The sequence below is a fragment of the Bombus impatiens genome, unplaced genomic scaffold (assembly GCF_000188095.3).
Source record: "Bombus impatiens unplaced genomic scaffold, BIMP_2.2 scf_0349, whole genome shotgun sequence".
Taxonomy (NCBI): domain Eukaryota; kingdom Metazoa; phylum Arthropoda; class Insecta; order Hymenoptera; family Apidae; genus Bombus; species Bombus impatiens.
Window position 1 is genome coordinate 119,040 of NT_176768.1, and position 23,704 is coordinate 142,743.

General features: G+C 34.5%; 3 protein-coding genes across 5 annotated transcripts in view; all 3 read right to left on the reverse strand.

Moving 5' to 3' along the window:
* Window positions 1–446: 446 nt before the first annotated feature.
* Window positions 447–3,939, reverse strand: LOC100749444 (integumentary mucin C.1-like). Its single transcript, XM_012385777.3, has 2 exons — window positions 3,484–3,939; window positions 447–1,945 (listed from the first exon to the last, which is right to left on the reverse strand). Exons 1-2 carry the CDS (start codon window positions 3,493–3,495, stop codon window positions 1,532–1,534), a joined length of 426 nt encoding a protein of 141 aa, XP_012241200.1. The 5' UTR covers window positions 3,496–3,939; the 3' UTR covers window positions 447–1,531.
* A 4,461-nt stretch (window positions 3,940–8,400) lies between these two features.
* On the reverse strand, window positions 8,401–14,733 carry LOC100749562 (feline leukemia virus subgroup C receptor-related protein 2-like). Its single transcript, XM_003489599.4, has 7 exons — window positions 14,017–14,733; window positions 13,133–13,364; window positions 11,451–11,688; window positions 11,010–11,221; window positions 10,758–10,861; window positions 9,845–9,955; window positions 8,401–9,104 (listed from the first exon to the last, which is right to left on the reverse strand). The coding sequence occupies exons 1-7, from the start codon at window positions 14,226–14,228 to the stop codon at window positions 8,756–8,758; spliced, it is 1,458 nt and encodes a 485-aa protein (XP_003489647.1). The 5' UTR covers window positions 14,229–14,733; the 3' UTR covers window positions 8,401–8,755.
* Window positions 14,734–23,011: 8,278 nt separating this feature from the next.
* Window positions 23,012–23,704, reverse strand: part of LOC100749681 (hemicentin-1) — a 431,443-nt gene continuing 430,750 nt past the window's right edge. For 2 of the 3 annotated variants that reach the window (XM_024367725.2, XM_033320790.1), the window contains one exon: window positions 23,077–23,146. The gene's annotated coding sequence lies outside the window, so the exon portion shown is untranslated. Of the gene's footprint in view, window positions 23,147–23,704 lie in introns of all 3 variants that reach the window. The other variant, XM_033320792.1, reaches the window with a different exon arrangement.

Consider the following 23,704-nt stretch of genomic DNA (forward strand, 5'->3'; position numbering starts at 1 on the left):
ATATTTTACGATTCTATCGCTCAAATTCTCATTTTGCCATCGATCTCGATACGCAGATCTCGTATACTAATGCCAAATATACCGTGTTTAAGGTAAAATCTGTATTATAGATAGCCTTAATCATGCATTTACTAAGTAGGCATCAAAGATCTTCATAATTTATTCATGTTAATCTCTGTCGTTCTTTTCTTTACTATTTATTCCCTTTGATATTCTACAATTCTTTTTATTCTTTTTTATTTCACTCTGTTTTCTTTTCTATCTTCGCCAGAGAAAGCATAAAAACGTGAAGCATAATAGCTTAGTTTGAATAATACAGTTAGTGATAGTCTGAAAGTTCCATTAGAACAAAAATTGTTTGATTATGAGCGTAGTAGCTTCAGGAAAGAGATATTCATTTTTTGCAGCTTTCTTTTGTCCTTGTTTCACCTTACATTTCGTTTTTCTTTTATTAGAGATTATTCAAGGATTTTTAATACGTGCTTAGTTTTACAATCATTCAAGGATGTGTATATAGAATTGATTAGCGAAAGTAGAACTATATTCTGATTAATTCTCTCTAGTAGACGTTTGCGTCAGACTGAACAACTCGCATAGTAAATAAGTAGAAATTAATCTTGTTGCATTGCGATAGACATTATAGATGTCAGAAGAATTATGAAAATCAAAATTTAATATTCCAGTCATCCGTACCTTGTGTAGTTAACATTTTGGTATTTTTTTTTTTATTATCTTACGCAAACTGTTCCTAAATGAACAGAGTTTATGAAGAAAGATAAGGAAACGATGTAATTGTCGGTTGATTAAAACAAAATATAATAAATCACTTTAATTAAAAACATGGTTTACTTTACCGAATAAAAAAAGCTTACATCCCATTTAACTTAAAATCCAGTATAAAAAAGGAATAATAGTTTATATGCACCAACCTACGTTTACTACTACGATCGCCCAAAACAATATTCTTATCTCTAACCATTAGGAACAACACTTCCCATAGTCTACGATCTACACCTTGTTTCAATTTTATTATTACCTACGATGTTTCACAACTATCTAATCATTTGATATGAAAAAAGCAAGCGGAATATTAATGTATACATATAAGATAATAATTCCTCGAATGTGTTCTTGTTGTGATCTTGCGATCGGTTCGTCAGAGGAGTCAAATTGCAAATTGAGATATCCGCAGAAATCGACTTTAAAAGTGAGCCACTTATTAGGACAGTAGCGTCATAATCGTCCAATAAAAAACTACAAAGTCACGCTATTTTTAATAACAACGTCAGAGTTCTGAAAAATTGTTCGTTGCCTCTTTAAATGGTGGAAAACGAATACTTTCATTGTTGAATGATCGAGTAACTAATTATTAACGATAATTTTCCATTTCAAATCTATTGCCGGACAAATGTACGCTTCTCAACAGTGTTACTCTATTGTACTATACAGCGAACCAACAACTCGTACATTCTTTATTCTCGTTATCGTAGAACAATCCACCGATAAGTTACAAACGACGCTACGTAATCATTCATTTGACCAATACGTGCCCAGGTAAGAAGGGGAATGTATTGTAGATGTAAACAGGTCGATTAAAGGCGAAGGAATTAGCGATGGCCAGAGCTGGATTCGTATCGAAATCTTCCTCCGGAATGGTAGAGGGCGTCGTTGGCTCTCTGGTTCGCGGGGTCGTTGTGGTTTTCATCGTCGTCGTGGTTGTTGTCGGCGGTACGGTGGTGGTAGTGGTGGTGGTGGTGGTGGTGAAAATTGGGGGGTGGCTTGTCGAGTACGGAGGTTCATAGGCTGGTAATCCAGGGGGCCCGTAATACGCATGCAATCGATTGTTGGTGGGATTAAAGCGTTGACCATTAGGACGCCATCCCCTTGGTTTATATGGCGATAAATCTGACGTTGCTAGTCCGATACAGAGAAGCACGAGGGTCAGCTGGAAAATGGAAAAGCAATTAATGGCTTAGCTGTCGCGTGCTTTTCCTGCTGTCCTTTCGGTGGCCGCGTTCTGAAATACGGAACGAAGGAAACGTTACTGGCAGACGGCCATTGTTATCACCAAACGAGTTTGGAACGATGGTTTCGTTCGATCGTGATTGTCTAAATTGATTGGGGTGCCTCCAGTGTTCCATGATTAGGAGAAATAAAAGGTTACAGAGTCGGTAGATAGTTTTTCCTGGCCTGCGCGGGTGTTTTAATGTTTGCGAAAATATTGCATCGAGCAATAAGTTTGTCCTTCTTTTGCCGATGTATGTATTTTCATAACATTTTGCAGAATGTTAAAGCTTTTTTTTTGTGAAATGTTAAGATATATGTATCTGGATTTGTTTAGCGAATATAAAATGTGACACGAATTTATTATTCGATTCAACGGTTTCGATTAGTTTGTTCGTAACTATAAAAGCGAGAATGGAAGTGTGTGATTTATTGTGATATTTTTTTATATTAGTATAATAGATATTCGTTGCTTATTGAAAAAATTAATTTTAGTTTTACTTTGCACTTTCTATTCCTTTCAATAATCGTTACGACTCGTTAAAGTTTTAAACTATTATTTTTTTAACGAACAGTGTAATGTAAATTAATCAGGTCCTCTTTTCTCAATGATCTTAATAAGACGTTTTTATCGAGTTCCACCGAGTTCATATTTTATATTTCAATTTATAGGTTTTATAAATTTATGTATTCATACATTCAGTTTTCGAATCGAAGAGTACTATTGATTTATGTATGCGTATATAAAACAGCATATTTCAGTTTGCTCATAAATAAAGATCATCTTGTCCGTAAAAACTTTTGTATTGCTGTTAAGGCAGAGATTTAATGTTACAGCGTAAAAACCGGTGTGTTCTGAGAATTATAAAAATATTCAGAAGATTACTGAATTACGTATGTTCTATCGAAAGTATAAAATTTATTTATTTTTTTATATTATTTATACTCGATTTCGATCAATATAATCGAATTAGAAAATTCGTCAGGGAAAATCTAAACGATCGTACTCTTCCATTTCTTTGGATCGAAATAAACCCACTGTTATATTGATTTTATTCTTTCAAAAGAAAAGAGAAATATTTAGCTGAATTATAAAAAATATTACAAAAGTGTTACTTTACCACCTCATAAAAATCGCTTCGTTCAATTAATTTCCTTTACAACTTGATTGTTTCTGTATTCACATGACAACAGGTTACGATTTCCTACGCTTTTTCATCCCAATAAAAGTAATAATTCCGAAATTATTAATCACTGTCTACGAATAGATGGCACAATGACAAAGCCATAAATTATAAAAAAGAACTTCAAAAATACGTATATGGTTAATCGATATGCAAATGTCAAGTCACCGCGTTGTTGTAAAGGATTAATGACGCGAAGTGTAAATACGCGATCGGCTCGAACGTTCAATGAGATCAAAGTACGATTAATGGTTAATCGTTCCTCGCGTGCATAATAAATCCATTGTCTCGTTACCGTTCTCCACATTATTGCTGGCCAAAAACACTGTTAACTCCACTTGGAAAATTTTGACTGGCTTTTGCCCGTGTCTTTCATCCGTCTTTATATGCGACCACACGTTTATGAGATGGCGTCCAAGCACCGTGAATACGAAACGATTTCATTGGTTATTGCTCACCGTTTCGTAACTATACGCCAGACCTATATTACGTGTCATGAATGGTCATTCATTCGTAAGAAGTATCACGATGGCTACATGACTTTCTTGCGATGCTTTTTGCCAATTTCTTGTAGATTTCAACGAATTTACTTAGTCGACGATGGGTGATAGATATGTGTTTTAAATAATGACGATATTAACATGTTATGCCTCTAACGTGATCACGCTATTTTTATTAGAAAGTTGTGATTCTGGAATATTCTTGGAAAATAGATTAGAATCTCTTTAATTCTACTTAAATCTCCCCTAATTTTTATCTTATTCCTTTATATTCCGTTTCATTTTATTTTTACTCTGTATACAAACTAAAAGAAAAAAGAAGGTATTTTACTATCTCTACGCGTTTAAGCTCAAAATGCAGAGTTAATAAAAAAAAAAAAGAAAAAAATGCAAAGTAAATCAAATAGATTAAAATTAATCCCCGTATGCATAGTTTTAATGATAACGTTGTAAGCATACTTATAGAGCGGAGTTTCAAATCTATTACAATATAATGAAGTAATATGAAAGTACTACTAAATGATATGAAATTTAATATACTTGAACCTAACTAATTAGTATGCAAGCGTCATGATAAATAATAGTATGTAAATACTTCTTTTAGTCATACTCAAAAACATTCTGTGGAAAGCGTTCAAATATTCTCACGGGACACTGTGTAAATCTTTGGAAACCAACGTTCCTCTCCCATCATAGAACTATTATATTCACAGAACACACTGTTATTTGTAAAACGGTTATCGCTATTCTGTACGAAGTTTCGGTACGAAGCGTGAGTATCTCAGCGATAGGTAATTTCCTCCTTGGTCCAGCCGGGATCGATTTAAAACGCACCGGCGAAAGCAGCCGTTGTAGTACATAATTTTGTCACGGCTTACGTGAGCGGTACACGTGCTCGGAATGCGGGATCCATTATGAATTCGCAAGATCAGGTCGGACGTCGTCCCGGTGCTCTTACGCGTACGAATTCGATCGGACTCGCCGCTCGAAAAACGTGGCATGCAAGTTAATTATCGGATTGACAGTGAAGCTCACCCGATTCCGATCTGGATTCCGGCTGCGGATCGCTTAGAACCTGCCGGCTGCCCGATGCCTGCGAAGAATCCTGTGTGCAACATCCAGAGAATAAGTTCGACTTTTCTATAGTAGCCAGACAGCAGGGTTTTCGCTAGCGTTCCGGTAATTCTTTCCAGTTAACTAGTCTCGAGGCTAGCGAGTCGCTTGCAGAACTGACGGATTTATTTTCTACTCTCTCTGGCTTTATATTTCTCGTATGTTTCGTATTTTTCGTGCGTTTTACCAAAGGATTTTGGAATATTTTTGTTAGGTCGATCGGGCAATTTTCGATAAGATTTTTTATCGAGTTTCTCATCTTCCTTTCATTTCGCGACCAAGTACATTTCGATAAACTGCTCGCCAGTGGAAGAATTAAACATCAACAAATGAAAAGTAAAAATCACGTTCTAGTAGAAAATAAATTTTTATCGTACACCTCGAAGAGATCTAGATATACGATGGTGGTTATTAGCCATGTTACGTGGAAGCAAATGAACGAGCCAACATTCACGAGCTGCTTCGTAGACTAGGATAGAATATTTATACGAAATTTTCCATTTATCTTCGTTGACGAAGCGCCGTGCTCAAATGAATTAAATGGAATCTATCGATCTACCTTCCAATCGCGTCCACTCGAGTCCATTTGTGGTGACCTGTCGTTTCCGCTTTTCATTCTCGCCCGTTATCGATAATCCATAAGTCCCTTTGTGATAATCGCAATCTCGACGGATACGGCGGAGGCCCGACTCTCCTATTTGAACGCGTTTGTGCTGTCAATAGATCAATATCTTTTTCAGCGGATGTGTTTGACATCGGCTGCCGTCTGCTTAGAAGAGAGCGAAAGACTTTACGACCTCTTCCTATAATATCCGATCATTTCGGAAAATTGTGTCTAATTGTCGAGACATAAAAAAATCAACATCGAGGATCAAACTTTTATAACGAACGATTAACAATTTTTTAACCCGTTAACAGGTTACCTTTGATAATTATTTAATATGATAGTGTCAGTTTCAGTACCGTGGATCTTGGCACATTAAACCGAACCAACATCTTAAATTTAACCTGCACCTTAAACTTAACTGGATTGCGCACTTTTATTCGTTTACGGGAAATTTCAATGTATGAAAACGTAGAGAATGAACGTAACATACAAAATATGCAAGGCAAAGTATTCTATAAGTATCCTATAAGCTTTCATTCCAATTGTGAAACTATTTTTATTTTGTTCCGTCAGTTCTGTGAAAATGGAAGTTTTATTAATTTTCATGCGTTTGCTTTTATAGTATTTACATGAATCTGTTCGCGAATTTCCCTAGATTTATTAATGTTAATTCATGGGCGGTATATGGAAAAGTCGTGAAATTTAGTGCTATAATTAATTACTTTCATCAGCAGTTTAATTAAAAGGGAACCATATGTTACGTTAATGTGGAACAGTAAAAAGATATTTAAGGTACAACTTGTATTATTTATCACAATGTTCGTTACGTTATGTTAGTCTTTTCGAATAGATTCGCAGAAAAAGTGTATGCAGGTTCTACTTCATTATACTAACGACGATATTTTATCTGCGTCGAATTAAATGGGAATGTTTCCTGTTTGAATGTTGCAACGATGATCTCAGTTTCCCTGTATGGAATTTTGCAATATTCACCTTTCGTCATTTTAACGAACACCGAAACTCGATTCCAACAGAATGTTGTTTCACCATCGTAATTAGAGTTTATACAGAATGACGATCTGTTTATAGAAACTAATTTCGAAATCGTTGTTCGTCGTTTAAATAAATAAACCATAGTCACGTACCAAATATGTCTCGATAAATTCTTCAAGTGAAATTTAGGTGTTTCCCATTTTCTATCGGAGGATAGTTCAATACGCTGTTAATCAGTTTTGCGTTATTAAATTGTCTTTTCATTTGGTTTTCGGATTAAATATACGTTTTTGTTACTGTTTTGAATATTTCAAAGATATCGATCGCCGTAATATTAGTACGAAATTTCGTCGATCTTCATAGAAGCCTATGAAACGCAATTGCGTACAACTGTAGTCACTAACGATCCTCAGAGGTGGATTCAACTCCAAATAAATAAATTGAAAAGGAAGGAATATACTGTACTTGCAAGTTAAATATTTATTTATTCAATAATAAGTAAGTAAATATTCGTGAAAAATCTTATACATTTACTCGAAGGTAAATTGCATGGTATCGGTCGTAAAAATATTTTCGCAATGATAATATTGATTCGCGATAGAAGATGTCCTTCTTTTCTCGCTGGATCTCGATAATTCTTCGCGCGACTATAGTAAAAATAAACGAAGAATGAATAATGTCTAGCCCGAGCGTCAAGATGAAATCTACGTAACGTTCTGCGCCCGACAGATAGAAGTGCCAGTTTGATCGAAAGCGCAAAATATAATACTCCGCATTGGGTACTTTTGTTCTCTGATCGAGTATATCAAGTATTCTGGTCGAGTAACAAGTGGTGCACGCGTCATGTCACTTGTCAGACGCAGTGCACACTACACACTCAGGCCTGGTCCCTGGTGCCTTTTACCTGAAAACAAGAATGAATATTCCTTGTCGATAAAAGTCCAGCCTCTTCGTACCTGTCTCTTCGCCAATCCATTCGTTTTCTTTCTTCGTATCGAGAAATTTCTTCTTTAAATTCCCACTTTTCTAATCCGTTGGTTGTTTGTTATTTATTATATTACTTGTTATTTACTCCGGAACTGTTTTGTGAACGATGCAGACTTTATCAGCGTATGATATATGTTTCCCCTGTGAGAATGGCTTATTCTATGTATTTTAGTTTATTATTTTCATAGAAGAATGATTGCAAGACAATATTTTATTCTGTGATTTTTAGCAACGTTCGCGGTTATCCTTTGGTTCGAACAGTTGGGTTGATAAATAAACGATAAACAGTAATACACGCAAATCTAATTAATACGTTCAATGAAAATTCTAAATAGGAAGTAGGTATAGCTGAGATTATTCGATAATTTTTCTATTTTTTCGTCCAGTTTATTCTAGAAGTTTTTCAATAGTACATATTAATATCGAACGACCTGGATTCGTTCTTTTGTATTTTTATTTTTATTCTAAAAAGTCTGCTTTAATGAACTCGCTCGATATTGAACATATGTTTTTAAATGCACGTAATAGGATAAACAGGAATAAAGTTGTACGATTTAAACAATTTCTATCATACAATTAAAGTTTGCCAAAACAAGGAAGCATCCTAATCTTAAAGACATTCGCGCGGCAATGTAAATCCGCGGCGATGTAAATTTAAATTGAAAAATGTTTAGCGTTCTTCGGCAGACCAGCAGACGTTTATTAAATTTCAGTCCACTGCAAACGTTGTCTGCAGAAGATTAAACAATTTCATTTCTAGCACCGAGCGTCTTTTTGCGACGATTCACGGATCAATTAGAACGGATTCTCGTAGTATTTTTTTTAATCGTAGGTTTATCGTGTTTGTATTTCCTCCGATGAATATGGAGTATGGAATTAAAATTGAATTCAGAATATAAATCGAACAAATATTTGTGTTATCAGACCGCTCCGTTGTTTTTTATTATCAGGATCAATAATAAATTACTTTATAGTACAAATTATTTTAAATTAATATTATATACACCCTAAATTTTGTTTATAATCGGAAGTTTATTTCGATACACGAATTAAATTAGATTAAGAACATCTACTACTGTAGTACATTCGTTCGTGTTTATTATTATTTATTTGAATTTTTATCTTCTTACTCACTGCTGCTTTCTTTCGATACAGTCACTTATAATTGCTAATTATAGTTTATTATCTTATCTCCTCTTCAAATTTCCGTACAATCACGCATTAATTCACAAAACATATCTCACTCGAGCATCTCTTGACACGTCTACGTCTCGGTGTTGTCTGTATATAGAAACGTAGGAAAACAGAACTATACATATTACACGAGAATAATCCAGGAAAGGATTAAATGTAAATTTACGTCGATATTAGAAATCATTACGATCCAATGATTGTTTCTCGCGTCCATTGCACTCGTTGTTTTTCTCACTTTGTTTAACTCCTACGTAATGCACGCCCTTTCTGGCATCCTGACGCCTTTGCACGTCCTTCGTCAACACGGTCATGATGAAACCGACGAGCAGCGCCGTACAAAGTCCCACGTGCACCGGAATATCCCCGTATACTTCCAGCAATCGGCCCATTATCAGAATGAGAACAATTCCGTAAACGTTATTAGCCACGTTCAAAATTCCCGCCGTTATCTCCTCGGACTCTGGGTACGTGTATTCCGCGCACATTTCGTATCCTAAGGCTACGTAACCGACTAGGAAGTACCTACAGAAAGTAGGTAATTGCACTTTAGAGTTGCACTAGAATCAATTTCGAGTGAATGAGTTGCACGGTGAATCGTGGAAGAAAATTTCGATGACGATCACTGTCACAATTTATGGTAATGCCGTAAAAGCCATAGTTCAAGTAAAGAAAGTGTGAAAAAGAATTTGATATTCCTGTCGTATATTTCGATGATGATCAGACAGATGACTGACGTATTCTGATTTTTACTCAATTCTGTCGTTATAGACGATTTTTAATAATAATAAAAAAAAAAAGAAATAGAGAAAGGTGAAAGAAAATTTGAACGATGGTCGGTGCTACGAATTTTGACGCGGTAACGACGATTCAGGAGCTGCGGCAAAGTATGACAAAATTTTTCATTTCTGACAGACGTGAGATAATTTTTTGATAATCAGAGGGACGACATTTTATAACATCCTAGCATATTTTAATTCGAATTTATTTATTTTGCAAGTTGAGAAGCTTCAATACGATAAGCAAGAAACCGGTAATATCCTCCTGTAGTTAAATAAATCGAACGAGGTTGAACTATGCTTCATTTCATCGATTACGAGATAACCGAAAGATCGAAGGAACTTTGTATTTTCGCGTAAAGTAATTAACAAGGTAATTAACGACGCGATTAACGACGTAGTTTTCTATAGGTATTTGAACATGAAGTTGTTAATTGAAATGATCTGATGTTAATAAAACGTGGTGTGTGCACGTGTATACAGTACCCGAGAAAAATAGCCGATAGGTATACCATCCATTTCATTTCGAGCCACATGAACGTAGAAAAGAATAGCTGTCCACACAGTGCGAGAAAATACACGATTACGGTTGTTTCCCTGAAAGTACATATGTCCAGTTTTGTTATAAAATATTAAAAAAAGAGAGACACGCGTTGGCGAGGTACATGTTAAAAAATATGAACACCGACAGAAACGTACGATATATCAGGAATTTGATTTAACACTGTCCAGGTTGATCCATTTTTCACAAAATGAATACATTTAGAGTACTATGTTGGATTTAGAAATAGCGAATTCTGTTGGATACACATATACACACGCATTCAGGCACACTTATACTCTTCTATATGATACGCAGAATATTTTTTCGAAAAAAATCGTTTATAATCCGATATTGTATCTTGGCGATAGAGTTTCAATCGATAAATTATAGAAAATGCCATTAGATTAAAAAATTAAACGATCTCGAAGAATTTTCTTTGCTTTTATCTTTCTGTCTTTCAATGATCTTTCAGTTTATTATCTGAAATTTAGCTTACTGGCATACTAATTTTTTCACGCTTACACGCTCCTGTGCATATTATTTTTTCCGAAAGAAAATTGCTATTTCTCGTTCTTAATAATCGATAACGAAATTCTCGCCAACAATCAAAATGTACTCAATCACGAAAGTGTTAGAGCTTGAACTGTTGAATTACTAAAAACTGAATTATAGCAGATAAGTTAAATGAAAAAGATGGATCATCTGACACGGTATTTCTGTTTGCTAATAAGCGTCAAAGATAGAAACAATAGAACAAAATTCATGCAAAAGAAAATAGAGCTGCGAAGATAGAGGGAGAATTTACGTGATAATCTTCGAAAGATAGACGAAGAAATTTGAATAAAATTTTCTTACTTGTATTTATGTGTCTTATCGAGAATCACTCCAAAAGTGACAGCACCTATCATTCCTGTAATGATCATGGCCAAACCGATTTTACCCGCGTCTTCCTCACCGTGCTGCAAAATGTTCAACGTTTCATAATTAGACCTGTATAATCGACGTGTGTAACGTGAGCATATTCAGGTTCTCCCTAGAATTCGAATTTCCTGAAATCGAAAAATTAGAAATATCTATGGGAAACAATTTCTTTGTTGATCAGCTCACCTCGAAGTGTGCAAGATATATTTGATTTAGCAACGTTCCTACGACGTTCAACACACCGATGCTCAAACCGTACGAATTGCAGAGAATCAAGTAACTTTTGTTTCTGAACAATCTCTTAATGGGTTGCATAATATTTTCTTCAAGTTCCATTCGATTTAACTTTTGTAGAGCCCGTGTTTTGCTCGGCGGTAATTTTGGATCGTCCTCGAATACTGTATGAAGTAATATTTTTTTTTAGATATTAGATGTTCCAGACTGAACAATGTAATATTTAGTAATTAAATTGTTAAATATAATTTTCGATTTTTTGCAATTTTCCTTTGTGTATATTACCTTTAACAATTTTTTCTGATTTAAACAAATTCTTTAATTCACGATATACTTAGGAATTGTTACTAAATTTTATTAATGTTCATTGAAAAGTGACAAGAAATTGCTTACACGTTATAACTAATATGAACGCAATCGTCATGATGATAGCTACGATCCAGAAAAGGTGCGACAAGCTCGTGCCAATATCGTCGAGATTTTCATGATTCTTCACGATTATCGGTGTAATTAAGAAACTTAAGGCTATCCCCATCTGGGTACCAAAAATGCTTAATGACGTAGCTGTGGAAAGTTCATTGGCGGCAAACCATTGCGCTGCCAGACGTCCAGGTAATGTTAGAATTATCGTCTGATACGAAAAAAATGCGATATAAAATTATATTATATATTATTAAAGTATATTTAAATGCTTATCTAAATATTTCATATGCCGTGCTGCCTCTTATTTGAATATACAAATTTTTAAGTTGTAGTTGAAAAATATTCAATTGTCAGATGTAGTTGTTACGTTGTATTCTATATTTTATATGGATTATTGTGAAATACTGTTATTTATTTATTATATTTTTGTAAAAGAATCATTTCCCAGAAAACATTTTAAATTGTTAAAAGTAATTTTAATAATTATTTAAATTTCATTTGAAAAACTGTTATTTCAGTAATATAATACGGGCCAGCAAAGTTTTAAAAGTCATAATTACAGCATAGACACACAGACAAAAATTCTTACGATACTTTTATAAACAAGTTTTGTTCTGTTCAAAATGATAAAATTGTAAATTGTATTCTTCCATAGAATTTCGAAACTCGAACTGGATTTTCCTTTTCTTTTTTGTTTTTTTTTTTTTTTTTTGAACGAGAACAAGATTTCTGTAGACATGGAAATTACAATGTATTCCGAAACAGAAGTTACAAATTACAAAGGTTTCATTAAGCTTGAAATGCAGTCACTGAACGAGCATAAATCTTTCTACGAGATAGTGTTTCGGGGTTAAGGCCTGGTACATAAAGTTCGACTAGACTTGTAATGCCTTGCATTAGCAAAAATTTATGACACGTTTTCAGAATTTGCCTCACGTACCTGAGTTTATAACTCACGCGATTTTCACAAACGCAACGTCGTCAAATTTGTAAATATAATCTTCCGACAATGTGAAAACCCGTTTTTAATTATTTTGGTCGAAAATTACAGGTGTAGACAGATTATAGTGTGTGCGAAATAATAATAATTGCCGTAAGTATAATCGATCGCGTTCCAAGTTGTGTACTATGCCCGTTGATTAGGATTGATTTATTGCATCGCTTATTTTGTTTTATACAACTTTTAACTGGATCAGTCTGACACGAACCGTACCATACTACTTACAGCGACGCGTGAGCAAAGTTTTTAGCTTCGAACCTTTCGAATTCGAGGACGGTTTGAAAACATATTTTTGCAAACAAATTCAATATTAATAAATTTCTCATTGCTTTTATCAATCTTTATTGATTTTTATTTACTTGAAAAATTGAAAAATTCAATTCAGTTTCATAGTAGCAAACATTTAAATTCTGAATTGTGACATCAATGAATTGGAATATTTTTGAAGTATTTCATTTTATTTAGCGTTCTATATTTTACACAATGATTTATCTCCTATAAAGTATAGAATACTAAATAACACCGCCAATATTTAAAAATTAAGTATTTTAATCCACATTTTTATGAGCCTATTTTTATTCGTTGGCATGTCGATCGAGAATTAAATTACCATTAATGGAGACAAATAAAAAACGAGGAATTGATTTCTAACCTGTGTAGAAGCAACTAGAGACTGTCCAATGAAGGTGACGTAAAATCTGTCAGGACTGACGGACAAAACTTTGATCCACGAACCAAGACAGGTAGCACCGCAGCCTATAATGTTAGTCCATCTAAATCCGACTCGATCCACCATATATGTAGCAGGAAAAATGAAAATCACGTAATAGCCCATGAACGTCATTGCTGTCCAATCGACAGTCAATGAAGAAACGCCATAGTACCTGAGAAACGTGTTTATTCAAATCTCTAATATTCCTTCTCACGAGTATTACTTGTAATTATAGTTCATTGAATTCTAAAAAATTTTCAATTTTTCTCTTATTATATATTACTTATAATTCAATGAGTTTTTTAAAAATTCAACCGAAAAGTAATTAAAAATTATTATTATACCGATGATTTCAGAATGTAAATTCAACGATGATTCACAGATATTTTCACATGTTTTGGAATAATCAACGCAATTGTCGGAATTAATGTTATCTTTGTCTTCTGATTCGCAAAAAACAAGAAGTCATTCCACCGTGTTTGTATTTATATTTCTCGTATGTGGTCTGTTTGCATTTTTTGAGATTTTCAAATAAACAAGATTTGAGGCATTTACAAAATTGATTATCACCGTTTTTGAACGTACGTGTAGCTCGAAAAATTAGCAGCATTTATCAATAAATATCTCAATAAATGCTAATACAATATTTCAACGAGTAAATATATATTTCTAAGTGAATCTATTTATTCATATAAGTATTATTCGATATATCGAACATTATTACCAAACAAAGATTACCAGTAATGAAACAATTTACGGTATAAAATAACTAGTCACGTACAAATTGTCATAATTCGATTCCTGAATAACACAAGTTCAAATACCTGCTAACTATATTGCTGATTATAGAATATTGAATCCACTGAAAGTTGCTCATTCCCGTGTACAGAATAAACAAACCCAACATCAGCCATCGTCTCTTGTACACTTTCGTTTCCAGTGGATTACTGTTGTTCTTTTCATTGCCATTTACTACCTTCACCAAATTATTCACGCACAATACTTCGTTCAGATCCTTTTCCTCTGTCATCCTCATATTATTCCTTCGACAATATTCCAATTTTCTTTCTAATTTAATCGAAACAACAGCTTATGCGACGACCCAACACCCGAACAAAATCTTCAACAACAAAATTCCGAATACTTTGACAAGATGACTTTATCCGCTAAAATTGTTCCATATTCGTCTTCTGCAAATTTTTCTCCTGCAAATTCGCTTCACGATCAATACCTTCTATCCTCGTCAGTTGCGAAACCTATGGAACTTCGATTTTCTCCTTGCCATTAGCGAGGAACGTGCACTGTCTGCTTACGTTCGACGATCCTCCCTGGCCGATTCTTCTTTCTCAAACGAAGTTAGGAATTTAGTTAGAAAGTTAGTTAGGTTGCTGATCGCGCCAACTCTCCTTCTCTTCGACACTTGACAGACGAATTCTCTATACTGAAGGAATTCTCTGAACTCAAAACGATCATGTATCCCGCGTGATCGTCTTCATCGCGATCACGGACGAATTCCGTCTACAAAATGCCATTGCTTGACGTTTTATCTCGATTCACGATTAAACAATCGTATTTGCCACCAAGCTACCTTCCGTATTCGCTGTTATCGTGATTTTTATCGCGTTTGTTAGGTCTTAGGCCACCGTCGAATCTAATTGATCCTTTCTTTCGTTAGTATTTTTCCATCTTGATCTAATCTCGATATCTTATCCATCGTTGTCAATTTTTTTCTTTCCTATCTCTGTTAAATAACGTTTGTTGTAATCTTTAATCTCGATGAAAAAGCAGATTTTTCGTAAATCTTTGGAAGCTGTAACCGCAGCCAGGTTTCACAAGGTACACGACAAAGAATTAAGATACTTTTATGACTTCTATCAGGCGCATGATTTCGAAAGTAAACAGTTGATAGAATGCATAGTAATCTCGGTATTCGTGTTGAACGGCGAGATGTTTGTGAGGAGAAAACCTCTGGCGCCGTTCTGTAGTCTTTAGGGTTTAGTCAATGTTGCAATTTACAAGTATAAGCGACTATAGTCTTCCTGCTGCGACGCCAAATGGGAATAGGGCGTCTCTATGAATCGATTCAACGTCTCCTTTTCGAATAATTCCTAAAGATATTACGTTCGTAGGTATATTTCTTTCGTTTAAAGATTCCTTTGAAATAAATCTTCAAATAATTAACGAAAAAAGTATCAATTGTGATCAATCGTAAGATATACATTTGGTAAATATAACTTTGGTAAGAGAGAGATCGCTGAATTTCTTTTCTCTGTTTCTTTCTTTTTTAGTTTAAGTTTTATTCACAGTTTCTTTCGAAACTGAAAAAGCTTAGTGACGTTTGGAATTTAAATTAAATAGTTGTATTTGTATTAACTAAATAGATATAGAATCTTATTGTAATTTTTATTAGGAGATACAGAACTTAACTTAAGAATTATATTCTTTTTTCTAAATTAAAAGTTTGAAAATTAATCTCGTTACGTTTTTTTCTATTAATTGTATCCATATTTCTAGTTGGTATTATATATAGAATTCCTGATACGCGTTATCTAACTTACTCATACTTATCGTCGATATCTAATTTAGGCTTTTGTTTTGTGTTTCATTATCTTCAAACCTTGAGGAAACTCATTCAGAAGTATAATAAATAATAACAAAATGCTAATTATATACTGTTCCGTGTAATTCAAAGTATTTTTAATTTAATTTCCGTTGGAAAGTATAGAATATTTGAACGTTCGATCGTAACATAAGTAAAGAAATATCGTGTAATGAATATAACAGAAGTTTATTAGATATTACATTTTAACAATAAAGATAATGCAAATCTGAGGCTCTCTGAGTTACATAAGTTCATAATTTATTACAAAATTAAACATCTCCGACACAATTCTCTTCATAAACTCCGTGACACTCTTAAATGCATTAACATCAATGGTAACATTAAAAAACGTCGGAAAAACTATGACTGACTGAGTGGTGCACCCGGAAATTTTCTTCCATTTGTAAAAATATGTGACAATCGAGTATGGTACAGTACCAAAATTTCGTCCTGCAATTAGGTGAATCTTCCATAGGCGATTTATTGCCAAACAAACGTTTCGTTTGAGAAAATATTCGAATAATTATCAACGATTATTAAAAACGATTAAACGCTGGAAATTGTTACGGCGTTGAGTCTCGTAAGTAATAAATCAAAGAAATTATAACGATATAAATTTCCTATCTTATTAAACAATCGTTTTCGTATAATATCCTTATACGGGGAAATCTTTACAAAACAAAGTAAAACAAGTATTTCTATTTTTATCAGACTTCTAATAACGTTACGTTATTCTATTTATAATACTCTTTATAATATTTCAAATAAAGATCTTTTACTCTCATCTTTGCAATAATGTGAGTTCAATTTAATCTCGTTCGATCATACCGAAATCAAAATTTTCTTCAATTTATTATTTACTGTCTACATAAAACCACGAATGATGCACCTTCTTTCGAATAACCCATTAACAGCTTTACAATCTCGCGTTTCGTTTGATTCTCTCTCGATTATTTACATAACTAACCGACTCAACAGTTCGCCATTAAGTCTCTAACTAATGTTTTACAAAAAAATATACTATCCACTGTAAGTATCGGTTTCACCTCTTTCATTGCACGCAAGAACACGGTATAATGAATACCAAACGAATCAGGCACGCAATGTCGGTACTTTACCACACCGTGACGCGGATACCTTACATTATACGCAACGTCATTTTCTTTTCTTTCTTTTTTTGTTTTTAAATCCTTGTCTCCCGAGAATCAGACGCACACACACGTGTCCCGGTTTGAAATCCTCGAAAAATCATCTGTCTCTCATTTGAAACGAGTCCTCGAAAATATATTACAAATGACGGATCGTTATCGTTACGAAGTTGAAAGAACAATTATCTTTATTTCTTTATTTCGTACGGATTAATATTAAAGTGTCTCGTTTTTATATTTATATTTATATTTGCATTTATATTTATATTTATATCTATACACATAGTCTAACGATTACTCGTATTGTATACAATTTATCGTTTAATAATTACTATGTAACGTTTTGGGACCGTAATCCGGTACAATTGATATTTAACGTGTTAACGTACTGTATACATTATGTATTACAAACTATTCAATTCACCGAGCAACAGTTCACACAGGGCGACTCTTTGAATGTAAAAACACGTGGAAAAGATTACTTTTTAATTACGTTTTCTTACTTCCTCCCTTTCTTCTATTTTTCTCTTTTTCTTTTTTCTTTGCTTTTGCTTGTTTTATTACAATGTTCTCGTTGAACACGCGAGCTACGTTCGCGATATCGCGTTATCTTTGACTAGCTAGCGTTCTTTTACGGTAGCTCGTATATTCTCATCCTAAATCGACCATCCTGACGAATATAGGTTCTTCTTGGTCGAGAACTCAACTTTCGTTCGAACTTCACACACACACACACACACACACGCACACACGCATACAAATTTTTGTTCCACACTGGAGAATGAAAAATTACGGTTCCGTTATGAAATGAAATATAAGTTTCAACGTGCAAGTTCACGGTGTTCGATAATCCTCCTACGTAACGTACGAAATGTCCAATGTTTTAACGATTTATACTTTACGATATAAGTTTTAGAAAGAGCATTCTTACATACGTAAACGAAAGAATAAGAGTAAACAACGAATTAAAGTGACGAAAGAAAAAGACTCCGACTTTTAAAATGGCACAGATATAAAACATCTAGAAGGATAAAAAGACTGATTGACAGAAGGATTTAGAAAACCGATAGAACTAAAAACGGGGCATTTCGTACGTTACAAACTGATTAGTTTAACTGTACAATAGAGGCCAGGAATCGAACACCCACGTAACAATCACGCGATCACTGGTGCTCTCTTGCACAATTATTCACAAATTGATGATATTAGCGAATCGATGAGCGACAAATTGTAGATTATAAACCTCTGTCGCACGAACAATCTTTACAGTTTATCGTCGAATAGGACAATCAATGTAGCCTTTCGAAATGTATCCTTCTAAGATTCACTTGTAAAATTTGATTCATTTCATTTTTATACAGAAGAATTTATTAAGCATTCATAACTCGTAGCTCGTGATTTTTTAAACTGTTTCGAATTTGCCCAATTGTGCAAGGAGGCCTGGAAAATATATAAATATTCATCACTTCGGAGGGTCTCAAAGTCTGTCGAAGAACGACGAAGAGGAAGAACGTGGAATGAAGTATGGTAACGCGTGTCATCACGCGGAAATCAAGTTCCGGTTTCCTCGACGAAAGCATCGAGAATTGTGATTTCACGTCGAAAATGTTCTCATCGTTTCGATCACGATTAAAACTGATCGAACGAACAGACCAGATCGCCCTTCGTAATATAATTTGGCACGGTTCAACGTGTTTCCTGTGCATTCTCGTGATAATTCTTCCGCTCGAAGAAAGACAATACCAACGCAACACTCCATTTATCTGAACTCTTCGTGGGACAATCACAGTTCATATAATAAGAGGACATCGGTTCTCCCTACGATTTATGATTTCTCATTCGTGTGCTGGATCGTCGAATAATCGATTTACAATGTGTACTTTCAAGAGGCTTATACTTTCGGGATAATGATCTGTTTTCATTCTTCAATTTCAATTTCAATTTAGTTAAAACACTACTTTCTATCTGTAAAGTGACATCAAACACAGAAAAATGTACTTATCCTTATTTCCTTTCGAATATCTTTAATTACGAACGAAACGCATGTTCTAACATCTCGTATTGTATATATGTTTTGTAAGGAAAAGATAACAACAATCGAACGATAAATTGAAGATATTATATCGTCCTATGTCTGTACAAAATCATTGTAATCTATTGGACGAAATAAAATGTTCACCAATTCGAGGAGTATTTACAACCTCAAATATTCGAAAATCACATTGCAAGCGATATACCACGAACGAAATGGAAATAGTATGAAAGTTTGCAACACCTAAATAACGGAGAAAAATAAATACCACGAATATATTAAACGATTTAACAATAAGAACTCACATTCGGATAATAATGGATTTAATTGACAGGAGTTGAAATTAAAACACACACGGAGGTAAAACTAAAACGAATGAAATTCAAATAAATGGAGGTTGTAGACTATGTTCGTAAAACTTTGGTTTCGCGGCGTAATTTCTGTTTCTGTGAATTTTAACAATACCAAACACTATGTTTTGCCGTTACTGACGGGGCCAGCGGATATCTAGATAGTTACAGCGACACATTCCCGGTTTCCCAGACAACCAGAAGGGAATCAACGAATGGAAACTGTGTTGGTCGAAGGTGTCTCGAACTTGCTGAAATTCGACGCGATTTTCCATTAGAAAGTTGAGATGTCTCGACGAACGGATGGCTGGACGATAAGTTCGCGCGAGATACTTCCGACTAGACATCTATTCGATTTTGTAAATTTACCATCGGCGAAACTAGTTGAACGACGAAACCAGTACGGTTTCTCAAAGATCTACCGCAAGATTCATCATGGTTTCCGTGCTGAGTAATATTTGAATTTGTTCCGCGCACGTGAATGTTAGTTTTCTTTCTAGAAGAACGATTGAATCGTATGAAATGGTTTACTATGGTTTGTTGCGCGCATTCGATGAGAAATTGAAGAAAGCAAAGTTTTTTAATCTTTGACCGATATCGTTTGATTATGGGTGATGGTAACTGTGTGGATATTACTTTTAAGTTAGATGAGTTGATCTTCTTTATTCTAATTTGTATTCTATATTTTGCGAGATAGATAACACGGATGATATTTATCATATAAAATGCAGGATAAAATTAGAACAAAGTACTTTGAAATTAAGCAACTTGGTAATATTGTGTACGTATCGTACCAAAAACGCGAACGCAACATCGTGTACAACTATGGAAATTCACGTATGAATTATGGTATTTGGATCTCTCCGTGAACCTCAGTAGCAAAGGTATCGATAAATTAGACGATTAATCTTTTTACTGATAATTTCTCCAATAAGAAACAACGGTATAAGTATACAAACGATAATATAACAATGTTCATTGAACCAATTCTCAGCATCTACGAAATTCGATTCTCATCCTCATTTAACCAAACTCTTCGCTTGATCAAATTCACGATACGATCAATTATAGAATGAACACGAGTTAATCTTTGTCCAACTATCGTCCAACTTCATATCGGTCGACAGTTAAATAGGAAGAAAAATGAGAAAAATTAATAACCGTGGCGCATGACGCAGCTTCCGGTAGAAGCACGTCAACGATTCGACCAGAATTGTTTGGAGGATCCAATTTTTCCTCGAACGAATCCTGCGGCGAACCGTTGCGTCGTAGTTGGCGGGAGGTCGGTTTCCCTCGGCAAAAATACGATTTCACGGAGGTCCACCATCGATCTAACGATAAACCGCTGTTCCCTGGCTGTCTGGTTGCTTCCGTCTCGGTGTCACATGTTACCATACGCGACTCTGCCATGGCAGCACGAAGAAGACATTGTTACAAGAACGATATGTGAGACAGAGTTTCGTTCGTTAAGCGCCAGAAATCGGACGAAAACTTGCTCGAGACGATGACGATAGTTGCGTTCTCGACGTGTTCTTGTGTCATTTTCTTCTATTCTCTTTCCTATTTTTATCCTTTTCTTTTCTCTTTCTTATTTGTTCTTTTTTTTTTTGGAGGGGATTTTCCTCGTGGATTTTTCTTGGAAACTTCGTTTCCTCGCATAATGTACAAACTTACAAACGGTGGGACATAGTTGGGGAGAGAATTTATGTTACAAAAAATTGAAAGGAGCAAGAAGCGAGGAGAATTACACTAATTATAGCCGGCAATCTCGCGAGGATCGCGGATTCGAGGAGACACGCGCGAGAGCTCGACAATGGCTGCGATATGTCTCAATTTTTCTTCTTCTTCTTCTTTTTTTAACATTTAACAAGATACTATATATATATATGTATATATACTATATGTATATATTTGTATATTTAATATTTAACGTTTATCGATCGTTCGCCCCTTTAGCCGCTTGTTAATTAGACAATTTGATCCCAGAACACATGGTAATAGCTTATAAACGTACCATTTATTTATAATTTCGCGTACGAATTCTTTTATGTATAAATTTACAGGTATCGTAACTCGCTAGTCCTTCTCGTGGATCGTACCGACTATCTAAATCGCGTCCTTCGGGCTATAGTTATCGATTGATCATATCGATTTTGTATAGATCGTTGGTCGTTTGTACGAAAGTCCCGCAACAAGGAAATCCAATTACCTTTCTTAAGATGTTAAGATGGAAGAGAGGTTATTTTAGGCGTATAAGATTATCGAGATAGTTAGCTTTGTAAAAGGATGCAAAGGAAGACGCGATTTGGTGATCAGTTGATTTGGGAGGACGTTAGATCGGTTTAGTCCTTGGTGCAAGTCTTTCGAGACACGACTGAAGCAAGTAACTGTTTCTTTGGCTTTGAGATGTAGGCGCATCGATGAACTCGCTGTGAAATGTTTACTAAACTTTGCATTGGTAATGCAATGGTAACATATCTTTCATATGTTAAAAGAATCGATGAAAATAATTGTTTTTGAATATCTTTTGAATTATCAACATTTTAAAATAGTGTTCGATTTTAAGATGCGAATATTGGAATTTTTACTTAGTCTTCTGAAGATCGTAAGATTAAAAAAATCAAAGTACATGAAAATTTGGAAATTAAAAAATTTCGAAATACGAATAATTGAAAAGTTGGAGATTCGATGAATCAAAGACTAACACTTAAGAATGAGAAAATTTTGAGGTTGGTGAATTTAAGACTTGAAAGTTAATGAATCGATTCGAAACGAAAATATATTTCCATTCCAAGTGCGCTCGCAGCGAGTTCGTCAAAACGACTGAACTATGATAGAAACGAGGTATACGCTCATCCGTAATAACATTAAAGCTCGCAAGAGAAGCTTACGTAATCAACACTAAACGTTAATCACAATTCTTACACACGTTACGATATTATTATGGCCACAAGGTAATTTTCACGTAACATCGCGTTAAAAAAAGAGAAGCTTAACTTTCAACCAATACAGTTGGATCATAGTTGAGCAGGAAAATTTGTATTAAATTTAAGTTTGGTTACGTAATTCTAGAAAGTTTAATTTTTATTTGTCTCTCTCTTTCTTTCTCTCTATTCGATATTTTACACGATAAATTAAGATTGACACGAAGTATTAACAGTCACACTATAATGAACTTATCAAGCACCAAGTAACGAAACGATTATGAATACAAGCTACGTCGATTCATCGTTATTGCAAAAGCTAGATAAATTAATATACTCCTCTGTGTAATAAATAAAACATATTACGAATAATGAGTATTTTAGATAATTTCACTAAACAAACAAAAACTTCCATTACTCGACATGCAATAGGTTTCATAGAATTGTAGGATATACAAAGGAAAAGTGTCAGCGAAGAGAAATATGAAGCAAATATCTGTGAATTGCGAAAGACGGAATTCAATGATGCGAATTGACATAAAAATAATTCCAAATGAGGTATACTGCATTCGTGCATAGTTTGCCCTTAACGAATTAAATAACCTGACTTAAATTCTTCTGAATTATCTACAATCCAATAATATCAATTAAGAGTTAAATGAACAAAAAGGAAGACAAATTGGAGATAACGAAAACGGAAAACAAATTAAAGAAGATCTTCGTTTTCGTCTGTGACACCATACATCTGCGGCCGTCGTCCTTGAAGCTGTTGCTGTTGCTTCTGTGCTTGTTGCTGTTTTTGGAGGAGCGCGATGCTGGCAGCTTTGTAGTTGATCGGCCCATAGGAGCGGTAGTCCACGTCCGCGTAGTCGAGATCCGAAAATTCCGGCTTGAAGGGCTGCGTAAACAGAACATTACAACGAACACCTTAGTCTAATGTTCTCTTCGGCTACGCAAACAGTGGAGCGTGTGTCGACTTGCACGTTGCACGCTCGAATCCTCCTGCATTCGAGCTCGGAGGGATATTTCGAAGCCAATGTAAGTTTCATGGAAACAGCAGAGAGAAAAAAGTAAAAGCGTTCTTCGTTAGACTGTGTTTCTCGTCGAATGAATCGTTTTTATGTTATGCTGGGTGCTTTCGAAAGTTTTAAGGACCGTAGATACAAGCGAGCAATCGATGATTTCTTATGTAAAAATAAACGAGAAGCGTGAAATGAAGTTTCTTCTGAAAGTTAAAATTAATTCATAGAAGTTGCAATATTTAATATTGGATCTAGCAGGAAAACATTGTCTTTTATTAAAATATTCATTCTTTGTCTCTTTTGCCGTTTATCATTCGAACTTCTCAATTATAGCGTTTCTCAATTCCACGATAATGAGTTTATATTGAATTATTGAATCGAACTAGAAGAGAAATATTCTTGATATTTTATTATTGTAACACTATGGTAGAATC

Coding starts and splice junctions, on each gene's coding strand:
- LOC100749562 (XM_003489599.4), bottom strand. CDS start 14,228: ATGAGGATGACAGAGGAAAAGGATCTGAACGAAGTATTGTGCGTGAAT. Junction 13,365..14,016: donor ATCAGCAATATAGTTAGCAG/GTATTTGAACTT, acceptor CACGTTTCTCAG/GTACTATGGCGTTTCTTCAT. Junction 9,956..10,757: donor GATAAGACACATAAATACAA/GTAAGAAAATTT, acceptor ATGTACTTTCAG/GGAAACAACCGTAATCGTGT.